The sequence below is a fragment of the Malaclemys terrapin genome, chromosome 1 (assembly GCF_027887155.1).
Source record: "Malaclemys terrapin pileata isolate rMalTer1 chromosome 1, rMalTer1.hap1, whole genome shotgun sequence".
In the NCBI taxonomy this organism is placed as follows: domain Eukaryota; kingdom Metazoa; phylum Chordata; order Testudines; family Emydidae; genus Malaclemys; species Malaclemys terrapin.
The window spans coordinates 297,814,785-297,838,159 of record NC_071505.1 but is presented as its reverse complement, the minus strand read 5'-3'; the positions used below and the strand labels follow the sequence as shown (position 1 = coordinate 297,838,159).

The 23,375-nt window shown below is 44.6% G+C and overlaps 1 protein-coding gene across 2 annotated transcripts; it reads left to right on the top strand.

Moving 5' to 3' along the window:
• Window positions 1-430: 430 nt before the first annotated feature.
• CKAP2 (cytoskeleton associated protein 2) lies at window positions 431-21,246 on the top strand. 2 transcript variants are annotated; one of them, XM_054010788.1, is made up of 9 exons: window positions 431-562; window positions 5,446-5,533; window positions 7,006-7,075; window positions 8,961-9,820; window positions 11,106-11,325; window positions 11,818-11,985; window positions 15,266-15,338; window positions 19,072-19,420; window positions 20,303-21,246. In XM_054010788.1, exons 1-9 carry the CDS (start codon window positions 502-504, stop codon window positions 20,553-20,555), a joined length of 2,142 nt encoding a protein of 713 aa, XP_053866763.1. In that variant the 5' UTR covers window positions 431-501; the 3' UTR covers window positions 20,556-21,246. The 2 variants fall into 2 exon arrangements, with proteins under 2 accessions (XP_053866763.1, XP_053866684.1); XM_054010709.1 differs by having other exon boundaries at window positions 6,997-7,075.
• The last annotated feature ends 2,129 nt before the right edge of the window (window positions 21,247-23,375 follow it).

Here is a 23,375-nt window from a genome sequence, read left to right as displayed (position 1 = left end):
TTATAATTCCTGATGTCAGATTTGTGTCCATTTATACTTTCGCTAGAGACTGTCCAGTTTGGCCAATGTACATAGCAGAGGGGCATTGCTGGATATATCTCTCTATCTTCTTACTATATGTTCCACTACATGCCGTTGATGAAGTGGGCTATAGCCCATGAAAGCTTATGCTCAAATTTGTTAGCCTCTAAGAGGCCACAAGTACTCCTCCTTCTGTTTTAGCTTGCGGATCTGGGAGCAACCCACGACCCAGCAGCTGTTTAGTTTCAAACCTCTCTCAAGTAGCCCCCCCGCCCTGCGCCCGCTGGCGGTGGTACTGCCCATGCGCGCTGCGTCCGGCGGCGCGGCCCCGCCTCTCCCAGGGAGCTAGCCCATTGGCCAGTTCAAGTCCCGCGGCCGGGCCAATCCAGGAGGCGGTACCGTACCGGCCGCCTCATTCAAACGGCGGAGCGGGTGGTCGCGGCGGTTCTGTGGCTCCCTCCCTTTATATTGTCCGCGGCTATGAGCGGCCGCCTCCCTCCGCAACTCCCGGCCACCCGGAGAGCCGAGCCGGCCTACAGAGGTAAGCGCCGCGCCCCCGGGGCCCTTCTCACGGGACGCAGCTGGAAGGCGCCCGGCAGGGCCCGTGGAGCCGCCCCTGAGCCGGGCTCGCCCGCCGGTGCTGCTGGCCCAGGGCCCCCCGCCAGCGGGAGGGAGCCCCAGCCACTCCCTCGGCCCCTGCCCGGGGACCCGTCCCGCCCGGAGCTGGCCCTGAAACCCCTCCAGCTCCAAGCAGCCGGTGTGTCGCATAGCGGGCGGGGGAGACGGGCCAGCGGGCGGGTCCGGGTCTGAAATCCGCCCGGCTGCCGAGGCGAGACAAGGTGGGTGAGACGCAGTGTCTTTTACTGGATTACCTCCCCCAGCGTGTGTGTCTCATGCCCCCAAGCCCATAGTCCCGCCAGGCCCCACAGCCCAGAGAAACGAGCCACGGGGGAAGGGGCAGGGTCAGGGTCCGTCAACTGTGACAGTGGCTGAAAAGGCGGGGTATCCTGTTTGTTCCCATGAAAACATCTGGTTAGTTTACACTGAATCAACTGCTTAACGCTCTTTTCTAGCAAGTATGAACATGTGACAGTTCCAGGGACAGCACAATTCGACTTGTCTTTAATATACACAACTATCACTACTGTTGTGCCTTAAAGATACTTTCTTAAAGAAGCTGATTCTGCGACCCTTGATGGAAAAAATAGCTAAATTCATCCCAGTTGCTTCCTCCTTTTAATCAAAAAGGGCCTTGAGAAAGTATGCCTTGAAGATGATCTAATTTGGGGTACTGTCAGATTTAAGTGGGGGAAGCAAATTCTACAGTAAGGATGCTCTGAGATCAGTCTGCTGCAGACTTCTGCTTTCCAAGTCTGTGGACTGCACCAGATTATTTCACCTGTCTGGCTGGGAGAGGCTTTTTCTTGGTTCCTCTGGAGTCCTAGCATAATGGGCTTTATGTAACAAAACCAACAACCTGAATAGCACCTGTCAGCAAAGTGGGATCCAGCACAATCTCTGGAGTAAAAGTATAATGTGCTCTTGTATAAAATCCTAGTAAGTGACTGATCAGCTGCAATCATCATCATTAGCTGATGTTTCTCTGTCTTCAAGTGTAGCCTCATTTACAGCAGTTTGCAGGAATCCAGTCTAGAGATAAGAGGCATGGATGATATTGGTAAGATCAGTATCTGAAAGGAAAGATCAGAACTTGTTAAGCAGGAAGATACAAAATTGCTCTTGACCAATGCTGCTATCTGGTCATCGCAGACAGTTCAGGTTTTGAGAACCCCAAGATTGGAAACAAGTAGCAAAAGGAGGGCCTACTTGGTCAACAAGGGAAATGTTCTCAATAGGGCAGGTAAAAATGTGACTTAAAAAACCCACACATTTTATAAAACTTAAGTAGAATGTTTTATTTACATGTTGGTAGGGTTTTTTCTTCCCACTTTATAGTCTGTAATTGCTAGGGTGGATGATTTTTGTACTTGTTTGGTCAATTGTTAATACAATTTCAGATTTATCTAGAGAATTTTCACATTTAAAATGCTGAAAAAGACAATTTTGAGGCCTTACTAATGACTTGACTATGAGAATAAAACAAATTCAAATAAAATTGATAAGCAAATAGCCCATTCTGTAATTACAGCCAGTATTGCCTTTTGATATGTTGAATTTCCACAAGTCAAGACAGCTGAAACGCTTTGATTGGGCTATAGTCCATCAGGATTTGCACTTTGAGGTTAATGGGACTCTTGCTCCTAAGTCACAAGTGCTTTTGAATATACGACTCCTATGTACCAAAGGGTTATAAGGAATAGCCAGCATGCATTTGTCAAGAACAAATCATGCCAAACCAACCTAATTTCTTTCTTTTGACAGGCTTACTGGCCTAGTGGACGTGGGGAAGTAGTAGACTTGATATAACTTGATTTTTTAGTAAGGCTTTTGACACTGTCCCACATGACATTCTCATAAGCAAACTAAACTAGAAAGTTTTCCTGCTTTAAAATTAGCAACCCCACCCCCAGTGTGGATGCAGTTATATCAATATACGAGTGGTTATGCCAGTATAGCTTTATTCTGGTTTGGGAAAAATAAGCTATACAGTGCAGACTGATGAGTGGCTGTGTCACCCCTGCCCTGTATCCTGGGGTGCCCTTTACAACGCCTTGCTTCTGTAGCCACCAGCCTGGACTGTCCACAAAAAACCTCCAGCATGTAAATCACTTCCAGCCATGTCTGTGTGCGCTGCAGCGAGCCAGCCAGATATACCTTGGCTCTTACCAGCCTCGGTTATGCTGCAGGGTGACCCAAACATACCCCGAGTCCTAGATTTTCCCCCAATAGGTCCTGTACTGCCCAGCCCTGTCCTGAATAGCTCAAATATATTGAGCCCCATCTTGCTTTAAGGGAGTAATGTGTGCACAACTTGTTACCCCAAATGGAGTTACCCAGGCACTTCAACTTGAACACGCTGGATTAGATAAAGCAATAAAACACGTTTAATTACAAAGAGATTTTAAGTGAGTAGAAATGAAGAATAAAAGTCAGAAGTGGTTACAAGAAAAATTAAAAATAAAATGCTTACTGATGCCCAACTTTAACAAACAATTGGCTTCAAAACAAAGCTTTTCACCATATGCTTTCCACAGTCTTATTGACAAAACTCTTTTAGGTCAGGACCCCTCCCCCAGAATCCAATGGCTGCTTCCTTTGTCTTTTCAGATGCAGTAAATGTGATAGGCAGGGTAGAAAGAGTGGTGCCTTGTGGTGTGACTGTCACAACGGGTATAAAGGCACTTTTATTCCGATATAAAAGTCCTAGTGTGGACTCAGTTACAAAAACCTCATACCCCCTAACTGCCATAATTACACTGGTATAACTTTTCTAGTGTAGACCAATCCTGGGTCTAATGAAACACTGGCATAGTGTTATCAGCATACTGGTGACAGTGCAATCCCAAATCTTCCTTAATGCCTTTCCTTTCCTCTGTCACAGTACTATTTTCAACGGACTTTTTAAACACATTGGACAGGAGGTGAGACGGAAGCAAATAGAAAAGCAGGTGGAGACAGAATGGAACTTTTCTCTGGAACTTATACCTTAGAAAAATCTTTGCTAGTTCTGTGAAAAGCAGATTTTTAACCTTTCACCTGAAGTCACAGTGGGGAACAAGCTGCACCTTCCTTCACATTGCCTCTAACAGCTGGTATCAACCAAAGTCCTCCACTGATAGAGGCAACCAAATAAATGTATATATTATATAGTATAAACATTCTTCCAAAACCGCACCAAGAGGTGAAATATTAACAATGAATGTTAGTTGTTAAAACAATAATCCTAGATTAAAGGTTTAACACATCACACTATTGAATAGAATTCAGATTTAAAAACTGAACACTGCATCCTTAACTTCTGACATGGGGACCAAAAAAGGGGCCAGGGAACTAAAGCGCAGCAGCGTAGTTGTGTCACCAGCGCTGTAAAAAACCCACCTGCATGAGGGGAGTAGCTTTCAGCGCTGGTGCACTATCTACACTGCCACTTCACAGCGCTGAAACTTGCGGCACTTAGGGGTTTTTTCATACCCCTGAACCAGAAAGTTGCAGTGCTGCAAAGTGGCAGTATAGACGAGGCCTAGATTTGTTCTCCCTCACACTTTATGGTAGATTTGTGAAATGCCTGAAAGGTTTTTAGCACCCCCCCCCATCCACCCCAAAAAAAATTCTACTTGTTTTTGTTCACCTTTCTCTTACTGAATGACTCTGACAATAACTGGAGAACTACTAGTCTTATGACACTAGAAAAACTGGGGGGGGGGGGGGTGAAAACTGATTGAGATAGGAAGTGACTTCCACTGAGACCCTTAATACTGAATTGTGTGTGGAGGGGGGAAGCTTGGCTGATCAGTTAGGGGGCTGAGAGAATTCTCTGTCTACATCAGTTGTCCAACTCCTTCAGTAAAAACAGGGAAATTAAGGCTTCACATTCCTGAGTGTCTCACTGATGTGTAAAAAAACAGGTTTGTGGTGTTTTCTTTATTAACCCCCCCCCCCCCCCAAAAAAAAAAAAAAAAAAACCCTATCAGGCCTTTTTACATGGTAAGACTATATCTAAATAAACATTTCTCCATGCTTGTTCTACTGTTGGTTCTGCATGTGGGTGGTGACAAAAAAGCACAAATATAAAATGAAGATCAGGTTCTGATAGCATTTACCAGTGTTGTCTATCTGTAGATTCAGTGCTGGCATAAGCTCCTCTGTGCCCTTTATGATAGCATTTCATTGTTGCTGCTGTTGCAAGTGGAACTGCACCAATGCTAGACCCACAGTAGAAGAGGTGAAAAGTCCCTGTAGAGGCAGCCACAGAGAACAAAAGACCACCACTGTGACTTGGGGGTGGTTCTTGTTCAATGGTTAATTTAGCAGAACACCAACTGTGAAAATTGTTTAAATAAGCCACACTTCAATACACCTCTACCCCGATATAACGCGACCCGCTATAACACGAATTCAGATACAACATGGTAAAGCAGCGCTCCAGGAGGGCGGGGTTGCATGCTCCAGCGGATCAAAGCAAGTTCGATATAATGCGCTTTCACCTATAATGCGGTAAGATTTTTTTTTTGGCTCCCGAGGACAGCGTTATATCGGGTAGAGGTGTATGTACAAAGTGTTAAATGAAAATCAAGATAAAATTGCTGTGTGGTGTGTGGCTATTAAAATTCTGACTATACATAAAAATCTTTTCTTCAAATCTCTGTCCAGAGGCTTTATTTATTAATTTGTCTTTTGAGTCTTGGTAAAAATGAAATACGTTTAGGCCAATTCGATTCTTATAAATTTGTTAGAAATAGGTTGAGCTGGAAATAAGGATTTTGTGTAACACTAAAAAAGTTAAACTTTCTTTTAATCCATTAGAACAAAGAAGACAAAAGGTTGAAGAGTACTTGTTAAGAAAAAAGGCCATTTCTGGATTGCTCATACAGGAGAAGCGGACAAATATTAGGTGGAGTCAATACCTTTGTCTGTTTAAATCTGTCTACCATGAAGGCGCCAGTTTACCCCTTTACGCTCTTGCTGTGGGAAACTGAATTACCAATCAATAGCACTTAACCAAATTTAAAAAAGTTATATTATTTAAATCTCTTTAGTTTTATATCATGCTCCTGGCTAAAAGCCTCTGAGTAACAAATACTGCTTAATACAACATATTTCCTAGAAGTATAAGTGATAGCAAATCTCTGTAAACTGGAGATAGTGTGGTAAGAAGGACTGAGTAAGAGAACCCTGAGTTCTAATCCTGGCTCTGCTATTGATTTGTTGCATGACTTTTGCAGATCATTTCCCTTCTGTGCCTCAAATTTCCCATCTATAAAACCAGGAATAAGACTGCTTTCCTCCTTAAGGGTGTTGTGAGAATTAGCATTTGTGCTACACTTTGAATGTATAACATGAAATGTCAAATATTTGCTATATTCCTACAACTAATTTGTAGCAGGTCAGGATGTTCAATGGAAACATCATGCTATCTTAGTACAATGATTTCTAATCCTAATTATCAATGCAGCGGCAATATTGCTCATCCTAATTGAGTACTTCAATCTGTCCTTTCACTTTCTTACTCTTTTTTTGGTTGGGGCTGGGGATGAGGTGTTTGGGGTGCATGAAGGGGCTCTGGATTTGGGGGGGTTTAGGGCAGGGGATTGGGACCTAGGCTTACCTTGGGCAGCTTACCTTGGATAGCTCCCGGTCAGTGGTGCAGCGAGGGTGCTAAGGCAGGCTTCCTGCCTGTCCTGGCACCGTGGACTGTGCTGCGTCCTGGAAGTGGCCAACAGCAGATCTGGCTTCTAGGCGGAGGCGCACAAGCGGCTCCGTGTGGCTCTCGCTTGCAGGCACCATCCCCCATTGGGAAACGGCCAATGGAAGTGTGGAGCTGGTGCTTGGGCAGTGGCAGTGCATGGAGCCCCGTGGGGGGGGGGGCCCCCCTACCTAGGAGCCGGACCTGCTGCTGGCTGCTTCCCGGGTGCAGCGCGGTGTCAGAGCAGGTAGGGACTAGCCTGCCTTAGCCAGGCAGCACTGCTGACGGGACTTCCAATGGCCCGGTTGATGATGCTGACCAGAGCCGCCACAACCCAGTACTGGGTCGCGATCTGCAGTTTGAAAACCACTGTTCTAAAGCAAAAATAATAGCTACTAGCTCTGTTTCTCTTCTGTGTTGGCAAGAGGAACTGGTATATGTGTCTTATGCTTGTGGCATGAAATATTTCTATGCAGTGGTTTTGATTTGTAAATTCAAACTGAAATAGATTTCCTTTTGGGACAAAGTTACTATTGTGCTATCTTGTGGAAACCACGAATGCTAGATCTTGGTGGTTTCCCTGCTTAACATACAGAAATGTTACTATAGTGTATATTATGCAAAATATATTTTTAGCTATTCTTAACTCTTCGCTTTTGACTTTTTAAAAGCAATAACAGAACTGGGAAAGCAGCTAGTGATAAACTGGAAGACAAAATAAAGGTCTTAAAATCTGCTAAGCAGAAAATGGTAAGTTGTATGAGGGTTTTTTCCTTTCTATAACTGATAGACACTGGTAAAACTGCTTGTTTTAGCATTAACATAAGTGACTTCCACAACATGGAAGAAATCGTACACATGTAGCAGTAAATGATTAAGATTTCATTCACACTAACCAGTTAATCTGTGCTCCTGCAGAGCCTTAGGAAGTGCTATCTTTATGAATATACTGTATCCCAATATTTTTTCTCCAGTACAGAATAAGTCTTCTGAACTGACTACTACCGGTAAGAGTCTGAAAGGACTGATTAATGGAATTATTTTACTGTGACACCTATAGTTCACAGTTCCATTCTGATATCCTGTCTTCACATACTCATAACTTCAGGAAATAATTTTTGGCTGAAATTTTCCGTGTTCGGTCTTTGTATTCTTTTTTTAAAGTTTGAGAAAAATCGTGCCCCTCTGTGATGGGATCCCTGGGGTACAGCCTGGGACCCCGGTGCCCTCTTAACTCTCCAGCCTGGGCTGTCTCTTTCAATGCTTTGCTAGTGACAAGCAGCAACCCCCTCCAAGTGCTGTTATCACTCAGAACAATTGCATGTGGAGCCCCCCCACCCAGCTAGACTGGATGAATGCTCCCAGAGCCCACTCATGAATCACATGGAGAAAGGCACCAGCCAAATCCCCCCAGCTCCTAGCCTTGTACCTCAGGAATATACCGTCGTGCTTTGCTCAAGACAAGCGGTGCACGTTTATTAATTGGTTCACCACTTCATCAATGGAAAGTTGATATACACCAGCCTTTGTGAACCTGAGCAAATTTACCAAACACTTCAGGCAAACTCACTGGTAAAGATAAACAGTAAAACCAGTTTGACTACAAAAGATAGATTTTAAGTGATGAGCAAAAAGTCAGTTAGTTACCAACATAAAATAAAATATAAGCATGCGGTCTAAACTCTCAACCCTATTAGACTGGGCAACATTCTAGGTTAAGCAGTTTTTCTCACCCCACTGGACATTGCAGTTCATAGTACACAGGTTTCACCCTTGAAACCTGGGCCAGTCTTCTCTGTTGGAGTCTTCTGGATGTCCTTGTTGCTTGCATCATAGATGAGGCGAGGAGAAAAGGCCAAGCATGAGGCCACTGTGTTCTGTTTTATACCCTCAGTGCATGTGCTTGGAGAACGCAAGTCCAGGCATATCTGATGGGCATTGCTGAGTCACCAGGCAAGGTTGAGCAATTCCCCTGGTGTGGCTTGTGCAAGTGAGTCATTGCATTCTAGCTTCCTTGCTGGACAATGGCTGTTGATGGTTGTTTGACACCGGCCTCGGTGTTGGTTAGCTCCCTTGTCCTTGTATCTAGGGATCTAATATCTGGGCAATTCCTCAACTCTCAGAATGTTTTAGTACCAACCATTCAACACAATTTCATAACTTCATATGCACCAATGATATACATATTTAGATAGAACCATGGCTTTCAGCAGATCATAACCTTTCCCCTGATACCTCACATGGCATACTTTATATAAAATATCACAATTGTATATAAATGATGAATATGGGGGTTACAGGGCACTCCCCCTGAGGCATAGTGTGTCACACCCTGGTTGAGAACCACAGCTTTAGATTCTAGAAACAGTTGCCTCTCTTATCCTTATTCAATGCTTGGGTGAAGATTTTGCAGTGGCAAGTAGAAATAACAGTTCATATTCCCCTTGTTTGACTCCCTTGTAGGTGTGATGGATCCCCACTTTCTTCAAGGCCAACTTACAGTATTATTAATTTCCCCCAAAGTCTTATAAGCCTACCACTGTTTGGAAGGCTTATAAATTGCTGAAATGAAATGCAGATTATTGCCATATGTTACGCATTTTTAATATTTTTTTCATGTTACTTCCAATTTCAGGAAGATAAAGAAAATGCTAATAGACCTCCATGGACTCAATCAAACACTCTGAAAAAAAACACTGCTTCTTCAAAGGATGAAACCTTGAAAACTACTACCATATTGACAAACTCAACTGTAGGAACAAATTGCAGTCCTGAAGATTTTAGTTCAGCTATTAACACTTCCAAAGATGAAGCTGTTGAAATAAAAACTTATCATGTGTCATTTAGCCAGTCCTTCCTGCACAAAAGAAACATCAAAGAGAAGCAACTGATTGCAGACAAGCAGAACTCTGATGCCAGCCTGCCAAAGAAACATGTGCCTGGCTCATATTGTGGCAAGGTTATCCCATCGAAGATAAACTCCTTCCGAAAAACATTAGAAAATGAGGATGCAAAGAGTTCTTTGGCAAACAAGAAACCTATAGCTCCTGCCACCAAACCAGCAGTGAGACCATCATCCACCAGCAGCAATAATGCAGTCATAAATAATATTAGAGCCACAAATTTGGCTAGTGCTGCTAAACCTATACATGCCACCCCCTTTCAGAAGAGACCACCTGTGAGGGCTTCTCATAGCACCCACTCAAAGTCCATCCAGAACAAGGAGAAACAAATAGTCACAAGTGTGTCTGTAAATAATATGACTGTCCAAAAAAAGCCTGATAGAAGTGGGCCACCATCATTAAAGACAGCTCTTCACAATGCTAAGCCCCCTTCTGTGCCTGGGGCAAAGAGAACTGAGGTTCCACTCAGAGATGTCAGATTAGGAACTTCAGCAAAGTCTATTTCTGTAACCTGTGGTACCAAGGCCACCCAGGATTCAAAAGCTGGCAACAGAAAATATGTTCTGCCAAAAGAGTCAACAGAAGAGAGAAGGTAACTGGATTAATCAAATTTTGTGTGTGTGGCCTTTTTTTTTTTTTTAAAAGGTGACTCCCTCTCCTGCCCCTCCCCCCCAACAGATCTCAATAGACTTGTTTCAGCTGTGAGTGGATGTGCTCATATTGTTTTTAGGTCCACTAGTAAGTTTATATATAGACATTCTTGTGCTCGGAACTGCAAACTACCTTTTTCTGGTTGAAAGCCATCAGACTCTAAAGAAACCAAGATTTAAAACTGAGGAGTAGAATTCAGATATTGCAGCAGCATTTTAGGCTCTTGTCCTGCTTCGTTGTAGTTTATGCAGCATCAGAGAAACACATCTCCAGTGTTTCAGGCCTTCTTGTGTTGTGTTGGCCTTGGCAAACCTGATGCTGGTGTACATGTAATCAAACCACAGACAAACGGCAACTTGCAAAAAATAGCTTAGTGCATGATGTACGTAGAAGGTAATATTTATTAGAAACTGTGTAATAGGGGAGGAGAACTAGATTGCTTCATTCACTAATAGAATAGTGTTTTTCAGCTCTAGATCAGAGATCTGAATCCATTCTAGATAATTAGAGACAGTTGTTACCAGCTTATGGCTGGTGGCCTGTATGAAATGAATTGGTATTCTTGGTGCAGTTATCCCAGTAGATATCTGTAATTTAGCAATAATTGGCAGTTTCAGTATGAAGCCAAAGGATTCAAATGGGGATAGAATCTGATGTATACTCTTAAGAAATGGCCCTTTTGGAATAGGACCCAGGTCTGCTATGGTAGGGTGCTTGCACTGCCATACCCTATGTTCTGCCTGTTCTGTGGATAAAGGGATTCTGTCTTTAGGACTCAGTCTAGTGCTTCTCATAAGTATAAACTCAGTTCAGATTTTTGTTCTCTAAACTTATGGGGCCATCCCAGTAGCTTAGAAGCAGTTCTCTGCACTATGTAGGAAAAACAGGGTTGGTGGTGGGTTTTTGTTTGTTTTTTATACCCTCAATTTTTTGCTGCTGTTGGACAAGAGAAGATAGAAGTGTCTCAACTTGCTGATCATAAACATCTCTAGCAGATGGAAGTAGTGGCATCAAGGTTTCAAAGGCTTCCATGCACAGGTGATATCTGCATGGCTTGATTAGAGAGAGGTGATAATTAAAAATTCTCTAAGGACTTTCCTCATCTACCCTCAAAGTGTTTTTACGTGACTTGTGTTGACTGGCCCTAATCTTAATCTTTGTGTATATATGGTGAAAAATAAGCTATTCTACAACAGATGCTAATATACTGATTTACTTAAATGCAGAATTCGTCTGGCTGAATGGAAGGCAACCAAAGGAAAAGTGATAAAGAGGCCATCATCTACTGTGCTACAAGTAGCCCAGACTGAGACACAGACATCACAAGAAACTCCAAAAGAACCAGTTGAGTCTTTCTGGGCTACCATAGTAGAAGAGGATGAGCAAGGATTATTCAGTGAAAATGTCAACAAAACTCTTGTGGAATGTCTACATTTAACAGAACAGGTATTCATTTTGTTGTATACTAACATCATGATCCTGTATGCCCTTAGTGCATGGAACTCCCATTGACTTCAATAGTAATTTCATGCTCTGAGGGCTCATGTGATTCAGCCCCAAGTAACCAACCACCTGGTTTAGGAAGCAAGATGCACACTAGAATTGACTTTTATGTGCCCAGTATGAAAGGAAAGGAAGTAATTCCATAGTCCACTTGTTACTTCATTAATTTTATTGAACCTTTTTACAAAAGTTACCTAAAAAGTGACGCTTCTAGAACTTGGAGAAGAGAAATTATCTCCTATTTCCTAACACTCTGTACAGACAATTTCATTTTGAAGACTAGGTGAATGTAAATATTTTTCATTACTACCAATTTATTCAGGGTCACTAGAAAAAACAGAAGCAAATACAAGTTTTCAGTAACAACTGTATAGTCACTACCTTGGAATATGTTTATTAGGATTCAGTCTTCCTGTCATTTTATGTAAATATTAGGGTTTTCCTGGGGATGAAGTACATGCAATGCTGGAAAAGCTGATTCAAAGTGTTCCAGATGCGAAAAAACTTGCAAAATACTGGGTGTGTCGCATGCGTCTGGAACAGCTGGGCCCAATTGAAAAGATCATTGCTGTTTATGAGGAGGCTATTCTGGCAGGAGCACAGGTGAGAAGCGGAATCTTGGGGTTTTTGCAGTGAAAGAGTGGTGGATGTAAAAACCGGTGCATGCAGAAGAACTTCTACATCAGAGGTCAATAGGCTGACCATGGGCCAAATCCAGAACACAAGATGCTTTTTAATGGACCCTGAAATCTTTTTTTATTTATCGATGTTTATAAAAATCATTTTCTCTGGAGTTTGGACCCTGACTATACCTTGACCAAGAAATTTGGACCTTGACCAAAAATAGACTATCCCTGTTCTATATCGGGGATCGGCAACCTTTGGCATGCAGCTCGCCAGAGTAAGGCCCCTGGTGAGCGGGGCCGGTTTGTTTACCTGCCGCGTCCGCAGGTTCGGCCGATTGCAGCTCTCACTGACTGTGGTTCACCGTCCCAGGACAACGGGGGCGGCGGGAAGCAGCGGCCAGCACATCCCTTGGCCCGTGCCGCTTCCCACCGCCCCCATTGGCCTGGAGTGGCGAACTGTGGCCAGTGGGAGCCGCGATCGGACAAACCTGCGGACGCGGCAGGTAAACAAACCGGCTTGGCCTGCCAGGGGGCTTACCCTGGCGAGCTGCGTGCCAAAGGTTGCCGATCCCTGTTCTATATATTAATACTGGCTGCTTCTAGTAAAAAGGGGTGGCTCACTTATATTGAGTTAATTAATTAAACATATAAGCTTTATAACCTTGTTGCAACTGTGAATCTTTGCATTTATGCTGCAACTTCAGTAAACAGCAACTATTACTTTTCAAGGGAAGAAAAATGAGCATCAAAATTACTTCTAGGAAAAATGATGAAAAACTATAACTTCTAATGTATGCAATATTGATGTAGCTGTGTTGATCCCAGGATATTAGAGACACAAGGGGGGTGAAGTAATATCTTTTTATTGGACCAACTTCTGTGGGTGAGAAAGGCAAGCTTTCAAGCTACACAGAGGTCGTCTTCAGGGCTGGGAAGGGCACTCGGAGTCACAGGAAAATACAAGATCAAACAGATGGAATATGTGCAACTACTTATGGTTCTCAACCCCTTAGACCAGTGGTCCCCAAACTTGAGGGCTGCGCCTCCCTGCTTACTCCTAGAGTGAAGGGTGGGTGGGGGTGGCATGGACGGCGTAAGGGGGCCAAAGCTGGGGCTGCAGGGATGGGTCTGGTGACTGAGCCGCTGCTAGGGGCCAAGGTTGGGGGTGATGGCAGGAGTGAAGTTGCAACTGAGCCTCAGTGAGGGCTGGCAGTGGAGCCATGCTGAGGCTGCAGGTGTGGCCAAGCACGAGGATGGGAGCTGAGGCTGTGGCTGGGGAGGGGTGGGGTGGTGCTCCCTCCCTGCCCCCCATGGGGGCTGGCCCAGACTCGCCACATCCCCTTGAAGGCCCCTGGGGGGTGCACCCCACACTTTGGGGACCTCTGCCTTTGACATAGGCCACAAAAGATTTAGACTGAAAACTGACTGAACAGAATTCAACTATATATACAGACAATAGATTTCCAAAGAGGTCTTCACCCCCATTCAAAATTTTAGGGGTTTGCAAATGAAAAAAGGTTGAGAACCACTGTTTGAAGAGATGATTTAATGTGAAGCGGCCTGCTAAGGCACCTGTAGTCATATGACAAGGGGGCGGTGGGGGGGGGGGGGGGGGGGTTAGTGGGTTCCAAATGTAAGCCTGGGAGCTTAAATTCATAACTTTGCTAGACACTAAAAAGAATGGTCTTAATAAAGACACTGGTTTTATGGCTCATTACAACAATCTGTAACACACTAGCCCTCCCTCTTTGCCGTATGACTACAGGAGTGTTTATGGGCCACTTTACCTTGAATGATCCCTTAGAACAGTGGTTTTTAAATGTTTTTTTTTTTTCTGGTGACCCAGTTGAAGAAAATTGGTGCCTGCTACCTAGCAGAGCTGGGGATGATGGGTTTGAGGTGCAGGAGGGGGCTGTGGGTAGGTGGGGCTCAGGGCTGGGGCAGAGGGTTGGGGTGTGGGCTTACCTCTGGCGGCACCCAGTCAGTGGCACAGCCCGGGTGCAGAGGCAGGCTTCCCGCCTGTTCTGGTACAACAGACCGCGCTGCGCCCCGGAAGCAGCCAGCAGCATGTGCGGCTCCTAGGCGGGGCTGGACCTGCTGCTGGTCGCTTCCAGGGCGCAATGTGGTGTAGAAACAGGTAGGGACTAGCCTGCCTTAGCCAAGCAGCACCATTGACAGGACATTTAACGGCCTCATCAGTGGTGCTGACCGGAGCCGCCACAACCCAGTCCCTTCTGTTCAGTGACCCAGTTCTGGGTCGCGACCCACGGTTTGAAAACCACTGCCTTAGAATATTTATCAGATTGATCTTGTATTTAGCTGTGACACTGAAGACCCGAAGAGCACTGTGTAGCTCAAAAGCTTCTCTCTCTCTCTCTCTCTCTCTCTCTCTCCAACAGAAGTTGTCCCAATAACAATTTTACTTCACCCACCTTGTCTCTAACTTCTAATGTTACTTAGATGTTCTTGTTACTTTTATTTATAGGATTTGCTAACATTAAGGTTGCAAAAGAAACACAAGACTTGTATGCAAAAATTCAGGTTCTAGCAGGAACAATAATGCTACCACATTGTATAGGATGAATCATATGCAGTGTGGCAAAGTTGATATTGCAATCTTTGCTTGCACACTTTGACTCATGTTCATACTGCATTAACATAAGGATTTATAATTAGGCTTAGCAGAATTTGATTTGTTTGTACAATTTTGATGGATAATATCAATGTTTAAGCATTTTTTCAGTTTTTATCCCTTACATTTTCAGTTGTTTTGTTTTGGGTTTAAATTTTCAGGTTGCAGGAAATTGCGGGGAGAATTATTTAATGACCATAGATGCTTAGATTCAAAAAGTTTAACGCTTTGTAATTGTTTAAAAATACAAATTGTCAGTTGCATATCAAAATATATACACTAAATATCCTTAAATCAAACTAAGTTCTCAACCAGCATGTTTCTGACTTTGCCTATCTGTAAATTTTGATTGTGATTGATGGAAATATTTTTCATCATTTTGTGTCCGTGTGTGCAAGTGCACATGTTGAAATCAAAATTTACCAATAAAAAGCTAATCTTTCTAAGTCTGTTTATAATACAGTTGATCAATTGTAATGTTCATAATATAACTTAAGGTGATGCATTCTGCATCACCTTATTTTTAATTTCCACATTAAACTCTAGAATAACTAAGTAGGGACTATAAAATCAATCTCACAGAGCTGACTTTATGGGCCATTAATGGAAGCAACTTTTCTTCCAGCCTAAGGATGAGTTACGACACACAGTAGCAGATATTATGAAGAATACTGAAAATATTCGGAAGTCAGTTGTTGGTAAGATTGAATACTCTTTCTTTCAGTTAACCTTAAATTATCGGACTCCGTGAATAAAATGTTAAACCAGGGGTTCTCAAACTGGGGGTCGGGACCACTCAGGGGGTTGCAAGGTTATTACATGGGGGGGGAGGAGGAGGGGGTGTCACAAGCTGTCAGCCTCCACCCCAAACCCTGCTTTGCATCCAGTATTTATAATGGTGTTAAATGTATAAAAAAAGTTTTTAATTTATAAGGGGGGGGAGTCACATTCAGAGGCTTGCTATGTGAAAGGGGTCACCAGTACAAAAGTTTGAGAACTACTGTGTAAAACTTTTTAAAAAACAGGGTGCACTCTGTTAGCCATATGGTATGGAAGCTGATCTATTTAGTGTCTAAACTTCAAGTTGTCTGAAACGTAATGCAAAGTTTGATTAAAACTTACTGATTCCTCCTCAGCTGCTAGCATGTTGCCAATAGTGACAAGTGACACTGGCAGACAGGGAGCCCCAATCATATATAGATTTTTTTTTTTTTTCCCAATTTTTATTCTTCATTGACTGTCAGTGGTGTCCGGCCTCTTCAGCCTGAGGTTCAAATGTTTCAAAAAGGTCAGGGGCTAAAATCAGTAACTGGGGCAGATTCTCTTGATTGGCACAAAAGTATCAGCAACCACCTGCAAATTCCTGCTGAGGAATCATCCAGTATGATGAATTAAAGGTGCCTATGTGATGGGTTGGATCACAGAAACCCTCTTGGGAGCTGCCACCTGATGTGCCAAGACTACTTCTACCCCTGCTTTCCCTGCCAGCTCAGGACTCCAGCACCTTGTCTTGCTGAGCCAGACACGCCCATCTGCTCCAACAAAGACCCAGGGTCTGAATTACTTACCCCAAAGCTGCAGGTTTACCTGAAAGCAGCTAACAGAAGTCAACACTCAGATGCCCAACTCCCAATGGGGTCTAAACCCAAATAAAACCGTTTTACCCTGTAAAAGCTTATATAGGGTAAACTCATAAATTGTTCGCCTCTATAACACTGATAGAGGGATATGCACAGTTGTTTGCTCCCCCAGGTATTAATACATACTCTGAGTTAAGTAAAAAGTGATTATATTAAATACAGAAAGTAGGATTTAAGTGATTCCAAGTAGTAACAGACAGAACAAAGTAAGTCACCAAGCAAAATAAAATAAGATGCGCAAATCTATGTCTAATCAAACTGAGTACAGATAAGATCCTCGCCAGTTCCAGAATGCTCCCTTTTACAGACTAATCTCCTTTTAGCCTGGGTCCAGCAATCACTCACATCCCTTGCAGTTACTGCCCTGTGTTCCAGTTTCTTCCAAGTATCCTGGGTGGGTGGAGATGCTCTCTTTAGCCAGCTGAAGACAAAATGGAGGGGTCTCCCAGGGGTTTAAATAGACTTTCTCCTGTGGGTGGAGACCCCCTCCTCACTCCTATGCAAAGTCCAGCTCCAAGATGAAGTTTAGGAGGCACCTGGGCAAGTGAGTCATGCGTGGACATGTGACAGTTTTTACAGGTAGCATCCATTGTTTACATGCTACCTTGAACGTCCTCAAGTAGACTTCTTATGTGGATTGGAGCATTCCAAGATCCATTGTCCTTTAAGTGTTTCTTGATTAGGTATTTAACTTCAACATCATAGGCGTGCACAGGGGGTGTGCCAGGGCACACCCTAATGCAGGGCAGGCAGAGCTGTGGGGGGTGGGGTTACGTGCTCCCGCAGGGCAGCATGTATGGCGCTGCACTGAGCCAGATGCTGCTAGGAGCCTCCCTCATGGTTTTGGGGCGGGGGGGGCTGGAAGTGGCAGGGGGCAGTCGGGGAGCAGGGTGGGTTGGGCTGGGGGGTGGGGCGCTCTCACCTTGGGGGCAGCTCCCCCTTCCTCAGTGTCCCTGCATCCAGGGGAGAGTTGACAGAAGCAGGGCAACTCTATGCTGCCTCCCTCCCCCCTTCCAGTGCTGACCTGGTTCCTAGCCTATTGGTCAGGAACCCCGGCCAATGGGAGCTGTGGGGGGGTGGTGCCAGAGCTGCCTGACCACGCCTCCCCTGCAGGCAGGGGGAGGGAGCTGCAGGCAGAGAGAGCCTCAGGATATTCCTCAGGGGGACAAGGAGTCCAAGGCAGCCTGGGGGGTTAGCGGGGGGTCTGGCGCTGGCAGCAGCAAGTGGCCTGGCGCCAGCCCGCTCTGCTCCACCCCACCGGCTCCCAGCATTGCTCAGTGGTGGGGGTTTGGGGAAGGGGTGGGGCATGCTGGGGCCGGGTTGCTCGCTGGTGCCAGGCTCCCCGCTAAGCCCCCAGGCTGCTCTGGACCTGTGTCCCCCTGAAGCACAAGGCCCCCCAAACCACGGGGTCCAGGGCGGTTGCCCCGATCCGTCCTATGGTTGGGACAGCTCTGCTTGGGCACTACCAAAAATCATACAAACCTGCAGCCCCTGATTGGATAGGGGGTGGGATTATGGCGTGGTGGTTAGGGGCGGGGGGTCTCTTGAGGGGGCGGTTAGGGAGCATGGGGGGTTGGATGGGGCATGGGAGTCCCGGGGTCTGTCAGGAGGTGGGGGATGGATAGGGGTCAGGGGACAGGGAGCAAGGAGGGTTGTGGGGGGAGGTCTTTGGAGGCAGTGGTCAGGGGACAAGGAGCTGGGGGGGGTTGGATGAGTTGGGAGTTCTGCGGGGGCTGTCAGGAGGCAAGGGTGTGGAGAGGGGTTGGGGGAGGCAGGGAGCAGGAGGGGTTGTATGGGTCAGGAGTTCTGGGGGTCCTGTCAGGGGGTGGGGAGCAGTTGGATAGGCGTGGGAGTTCTGGGGGTCTGTCTGGGGGCGGGGGTGTGGATAAGGGTCGGGGCAGTCGGGACAGGTAGAGTCCTAGGGGGGGCAGTCAGGGGACAAGGAGCAGGGAGGCTTAGGTAGGGGGTGGGGTCGTGGGAGGCAGTTTGGGGCAGGGGTCCCAGGAGGGGGTAGTCAGGGGACAAGGAGCAGAGGGGTTGGGGGTTCTGAGGGGGGAAGTCAGGGCATGGGAAGTAGGAGGGAGTGGATGGGGGCAGGGCTAGGGCATGGCAGGGGCGGGGCTCCCTGGGTGCACACCCTCATGAAATGGGCTGCGCACGCCTGTGTTCAACATTCCTTTCTCCAGGAACTGACCAAATGCTCTATGAAGGTTATTTAGAAATCAAGCCAGTACACAGCTAACATTCATAACTTCAAATACAAAAATGATACATGCATACAAATAGGATTAATACATTCAGTAGATCATAACCTTTACGGAGATATGTTACATGGCATATTTCCATAAAACACATTCTAAGCATATTTCTATAAAGCCTTATGGGAGGTACTGTCACAGCCTAGTGTGGTGTTTTTTCCCTCAAAAAGTACTATACACCTGCCACCTGAAAATCGGGCTGCTTTCAGGTATGTCAAGTTGACCATTCCAAATCATTTGCCTTTGAAAATTTAGGCCATTGTGGTTTGTGATAATTCACGTTGCTTGTGGAGAAAATGTGGTTTTAGCAATGTAGGTGAAACTAAGGTCTATGAAACACTATTGTGCAATAGATTGTTGTTGTAAAAATGGTTTGGTGTGCAGAAGCTCTAGAATTTCAAAGATACCCCTTACTGGTTACTGAAGAACATGGTGAAACCACTGACCTTTGCATCTTGTTTTACACTCTGCCGCTAGTTACTAGATCCTTAATTGCAACTAATCATGACTTTGTCCCTATTTCTAACTTTTAGAGGAATGTGTGAAGGAAGAGGTTATCGGCAAAGAAGCTAACTCTTCGGTAGAGAATGTAGAGGAAGTCTTCAAAGAGCTCAACTTGAATGATGAAGAGAAGGCAGAGACTAGCAATGAAGTGATCAAGAAAGAGGAAACAGATTCATCCTTGAAGTCAAGACAAGAGACCTTACCTAAAGAAAGTAAAAAGCACAGAACAAAGTACAAAGAACACACTAAGAAGTCTGAAAACTACAAAACTGAAGATATAATAAAAGATGCAAACTTAGAATTTAAGACTCCTGAAAAAGAAAAGGAGGGGTCTTATTTAATTAAATACAATTTGTCAACCACTCCATACTTAGAAAGGTACGATCACTTATGGTAATCTTAAAAGTTCCTGCACTTTCACAGTGTCTGGGGAAACTGTGATATGTATTTGCATCACAACTGCAACAAATCAAACATCCTAGACTAGTGAACATCCAGTTTGGAACTGGAATTCCAAGAGTCTAATCTTTTGAGGGCTGCTTCTCCTTTCACCATTGGGGTGAATGGGTGGAGAAGAGCTTTACATCTAAAGGAAAGACTCTCTTTATAGGCCTGTCACAACTCAAATCTTTCAAATTGACACAAGCCATCTGTCTTGGCTTTTCTTTTGGCATAAATATCAATTGTCTCCACACCTTTAAGAGTCACCTTATTTGTCACAAAATTTAATTCTTTGCATCTGGGGGTTAACACTGAAGAGCCTAGGATACTTACCCTGAACACTACAAAGCAGAGCTTCCCCTGCTCAGGATACCCAAAATACATAATGTATTTATGGGAAGTCCTGCCCAGCTTTGGAACCTGAATTGCTGCATGCCTGGTGTAGAAGGCTGTACGCTCTGTGGAGGATCTAGGAAAAAGTCAGGTGGATATGTTTTTTTGCCTGGAGCAACTCTTGACTAGCAAACGTAGTGGAAAAGAACTCTATCCTTGGGCAAAATGAATGTAATGCTTAAAACGTACTTACCACTTCTCTGGTTTTAGCTTCTGGGGGCATTGTATGTGGTCATTATCTTCTCTTTTTGCTGGGGAGGGGGGAATGGGAGGGTACAATTGGCTAAGGCAGGAAGCATGGCTTGTTGTTTGTATGGTCTTTGACAGACTTTCACATGGATGTTTCCATAGAAAGACAGTAAGACTAAATGTGGCTCAATATACATCTTTAATCCACAAATGTCTGTTTTTTTTTCTTTTCTGAAGTGTGAAGAAGAAGATGCAGTGTGAGGCAAATGACTCTGCTGTTAAAGATATAAAATTCTTGACCCCTGTGAGGCGTTCTCGTCGCCTTCAGGAGAAGTTGTGCAAGTTACCAGATATGTTAAAGGATCATGATCCCTGTGTTTCTTCGCTTGAACAGCTGGGAGAACTCGGAGCTGTAAACAATGCCTTTATCTACAGACAGAACAGTGCACTACAAGAACCCATTACTCATCTGGAAGAGCAAGAAGAGTAGTAACTTTAGTAGGGAAGATTTACAAATCCTCTTAGATAAGTTTGATTCATTCCTGGTTTTGCAATTGGTGTATTCTGTTTTAGATATACAGAGCTGGCTTAGTAACTTAAAGGTTTTAAGATGGTTCAAGCAAATTCCATATTGCTTATTTTGGAGTACAGCAGTTGCAGAATCAAGTATAGTGCAAACTTCTGTTTTATTTGAGGAAGAACTTCAAATATTTAAACTCACTTTTATTTCATAAGATTTTTTTCTTAAGCTTTGTAGCAAATATGTAGTGTTGGTTTGTTTTGCATTGTAAATATTTGTCTGTCTTGTTTAAATGTTACATTGAATACTAATTAGGGAATGGATTTAACCTGCTAATAACCTTGTAATGGATGTCTAGCCATGATGACCCCCTCTCCCCCATTATAAGCTAAATAGTTTAAAAATTCACACAATTTACATTCTTGCTCTTAAAAGAAAACATAAAAATGATGATCAATGAGGGGTATGTATTGATGTGTAACCGATTTGCTGAATTGGAAAACTGAAACCAAATACTAAATTAATTTTTTTCTATGAGTGGAGCAAATGGTGAACTTCAGAATAGCTAGCCCCCTTGATTAGTGTATTGAAACTTTAATATAGGCTTGTGTTAAGCAATCTGTAACATAAGACTTTCTATTAAACTTACCAATTCACATAACATTTGTTTTATTTATACTGTTTACATCTTAAATTCAGGGGACTAGAATTGCGGAAAGTGGTGGGTTTTTTTTGTTTGGTTTGGGGTTTTTTTTGTCCGCCCTCTTTTCTCTTCCCCCCCCCCCCCCACTCCCCCCTCAGCTGATGCTTGGAAGATGTCCTCAATCCAAGAGATGTCACCAGTATCTTTCAAATTCAGGGTGGACAATGGATTTTACATACATATCTGCTTACTTCCCTCCTTCCTCCCATAGTTTAAAAAACCATTGGGCAAAGCGATCTCTTAATAGCCAACATGATTAGTTACAAGCTACCATTTTGAATGTTCATTTACAATCTTTCCACATCATTAGCTCAAATAGTTAACAAGCTTGTTCACTTGTTGGTAACTTCAGCTGAAAAATAGAATTTGAGTATTGGAGCTGAATTACTCTTTTTCACTACAGAATTCTCCATGTTAGAGAGAGAGCAGTACAAGCTTCTCCACACTATGCACTGCCTGCACAGCCAGAGGTGTATCTCCTCTTATGCACTAACTGAACTGAAATGAAAATACCAGCTGTCCGCTAATTCCTTAAGACCATACTGGAACTCCACAAAGAGGAAGTACACTTTAGAAGAACCATGTTAGGTATCTATCTATCCACCCTCACTTCACTCTAAGGCCTGGTTTATAGATAAGTTTTTGCTAGCATATAGATTGGTTAGGAGTGTGGAGAAAAGTGTCACTTCCATAACCAACATAACCATGCTCCTAAAAGCCTCAGTGTAGGTGTGGTTATGCAAGTAAAGTCCTCTTGCTGCTGTACCTTTATTTTGTTTGGGAAACTTGTATAAACTACTGCTATATAAGCTGATCCTCCATTAAGAGGATTTGCAGGTGTAGCTGAATATGACTAGCAATAAAAGCACCATAACCCCTGCTGTTCTTCCACTGTAGAAAATATATGGTATTCTCACCCTGGTGTGAATTTCTTGGGTCTTTGTGGCTATCACCTATAAAGTAGGAGCAGTCCAAACATGAAATCTTGTAATCTCTTCAAATCAGGGAGTTAAGACTGACTTAACTGAAACTAGTAAATCTGGGATCAGCAACCTTTGGCACACAGCCCATCAGGGAAATCCACTGGTGGGCTGGGCCGGCTTGTTTACCAGTGTCCGCAGGTTTGGCCGATCGCAGCTCCCAACTGGGCCATCATGCATTCACTAGGCATGCATACCCCGGTGATGCAACGTAGGCCCTTCTGACCCCAACCTCAGCGCACCTACCCTAATCCCCGGCTACGTCGTCTAGAGAAGTCCTGTCTTGGCTGGGGTGGTAGGCGGAGACAGTCTGGTCCTCAGACGGACCAGAACCAGCCCCCCCCCCCCCCCCCCAAACCATCGGCGGGGTCCAAACAAAATTTTTGAAGGTGCGCCCGAGGGCGGAGCACCAGTCTCTTTCCAGGATCCTTCCCCGCCTTTCAACAACTACCTCTCCTATTTCTTCCCTGCATGGTCCCATATAACGTCAGACTGGTGGGTCCTACATACAGTGGAAAGTGGATACCGCAATTTGTTTCCCCCCACCACACACACACAGTCTTAACCTCCCTGGTCTGGTGGCTGAACCCCAACTTGGTATGCTAAGGGGTACCATTCCATGCCCTGCAGCCCTCCCTGGTCCTAACCATGGACGCATCATCTTTGGGTTGGGGTGCTCACCTTGCAGACCTTTGCACACAGGGCCTTTGGTCCACACAAGAGAGATCCCTGCACATCAACGTATGGGAGCTGAGAGCAGAGCGCCTGGCGTGTCAAGTGTTCCGCAAGCACCTTCAGGGCCATTGTGTTGCAATTTTTACAGACAACACAACTGCTGTGTTTTATATTAACAAACCAGGGGGAGCACGATCGTCACCCCTGTCAGGAAGCCATTCACTTGTGGGAATTCTGCATAGCCCACTTGATCGACCTGGTGGCGTCGTTTCTCCTAGAAGTCCAGAACACCTTGGCGGACCACCTCAGCAGATCCTTCCAGGCTCACAAGTAGTCGATTCGCCCGGATGTCATCCCACTCTGTTTTCCGGAAGTGGGGGCTTCCCAGATAGACCTACTGGCCTCTCGTGAGACTTGGAAGTGCCAGGTGGT

Bases quoted from the DNA above. Each gene is read 5' to 3' on its own strand.
- CKAP2 (XM_054010709.1), top strand. From the start codon at position 502: ATGAGCGGCCGCCTCCCTCCGCAACTCCCGGCCACCCGGAGAGCCGAG. The intron at 5,534-6,996 runs GTGGAGTCAATA...ACTTTTTAAAAG, and splicing joins GAGAAGCGGACAAATATTAG to CAATAACAGAACTGGGAAAG. The intron at 11,326-11,817 runs GTATTCATTTTG...TGTAAATATTAG, and splicing joins GTCTACATTTAACAGAACAG to GGTTTTCCTGGGGATGAAGT.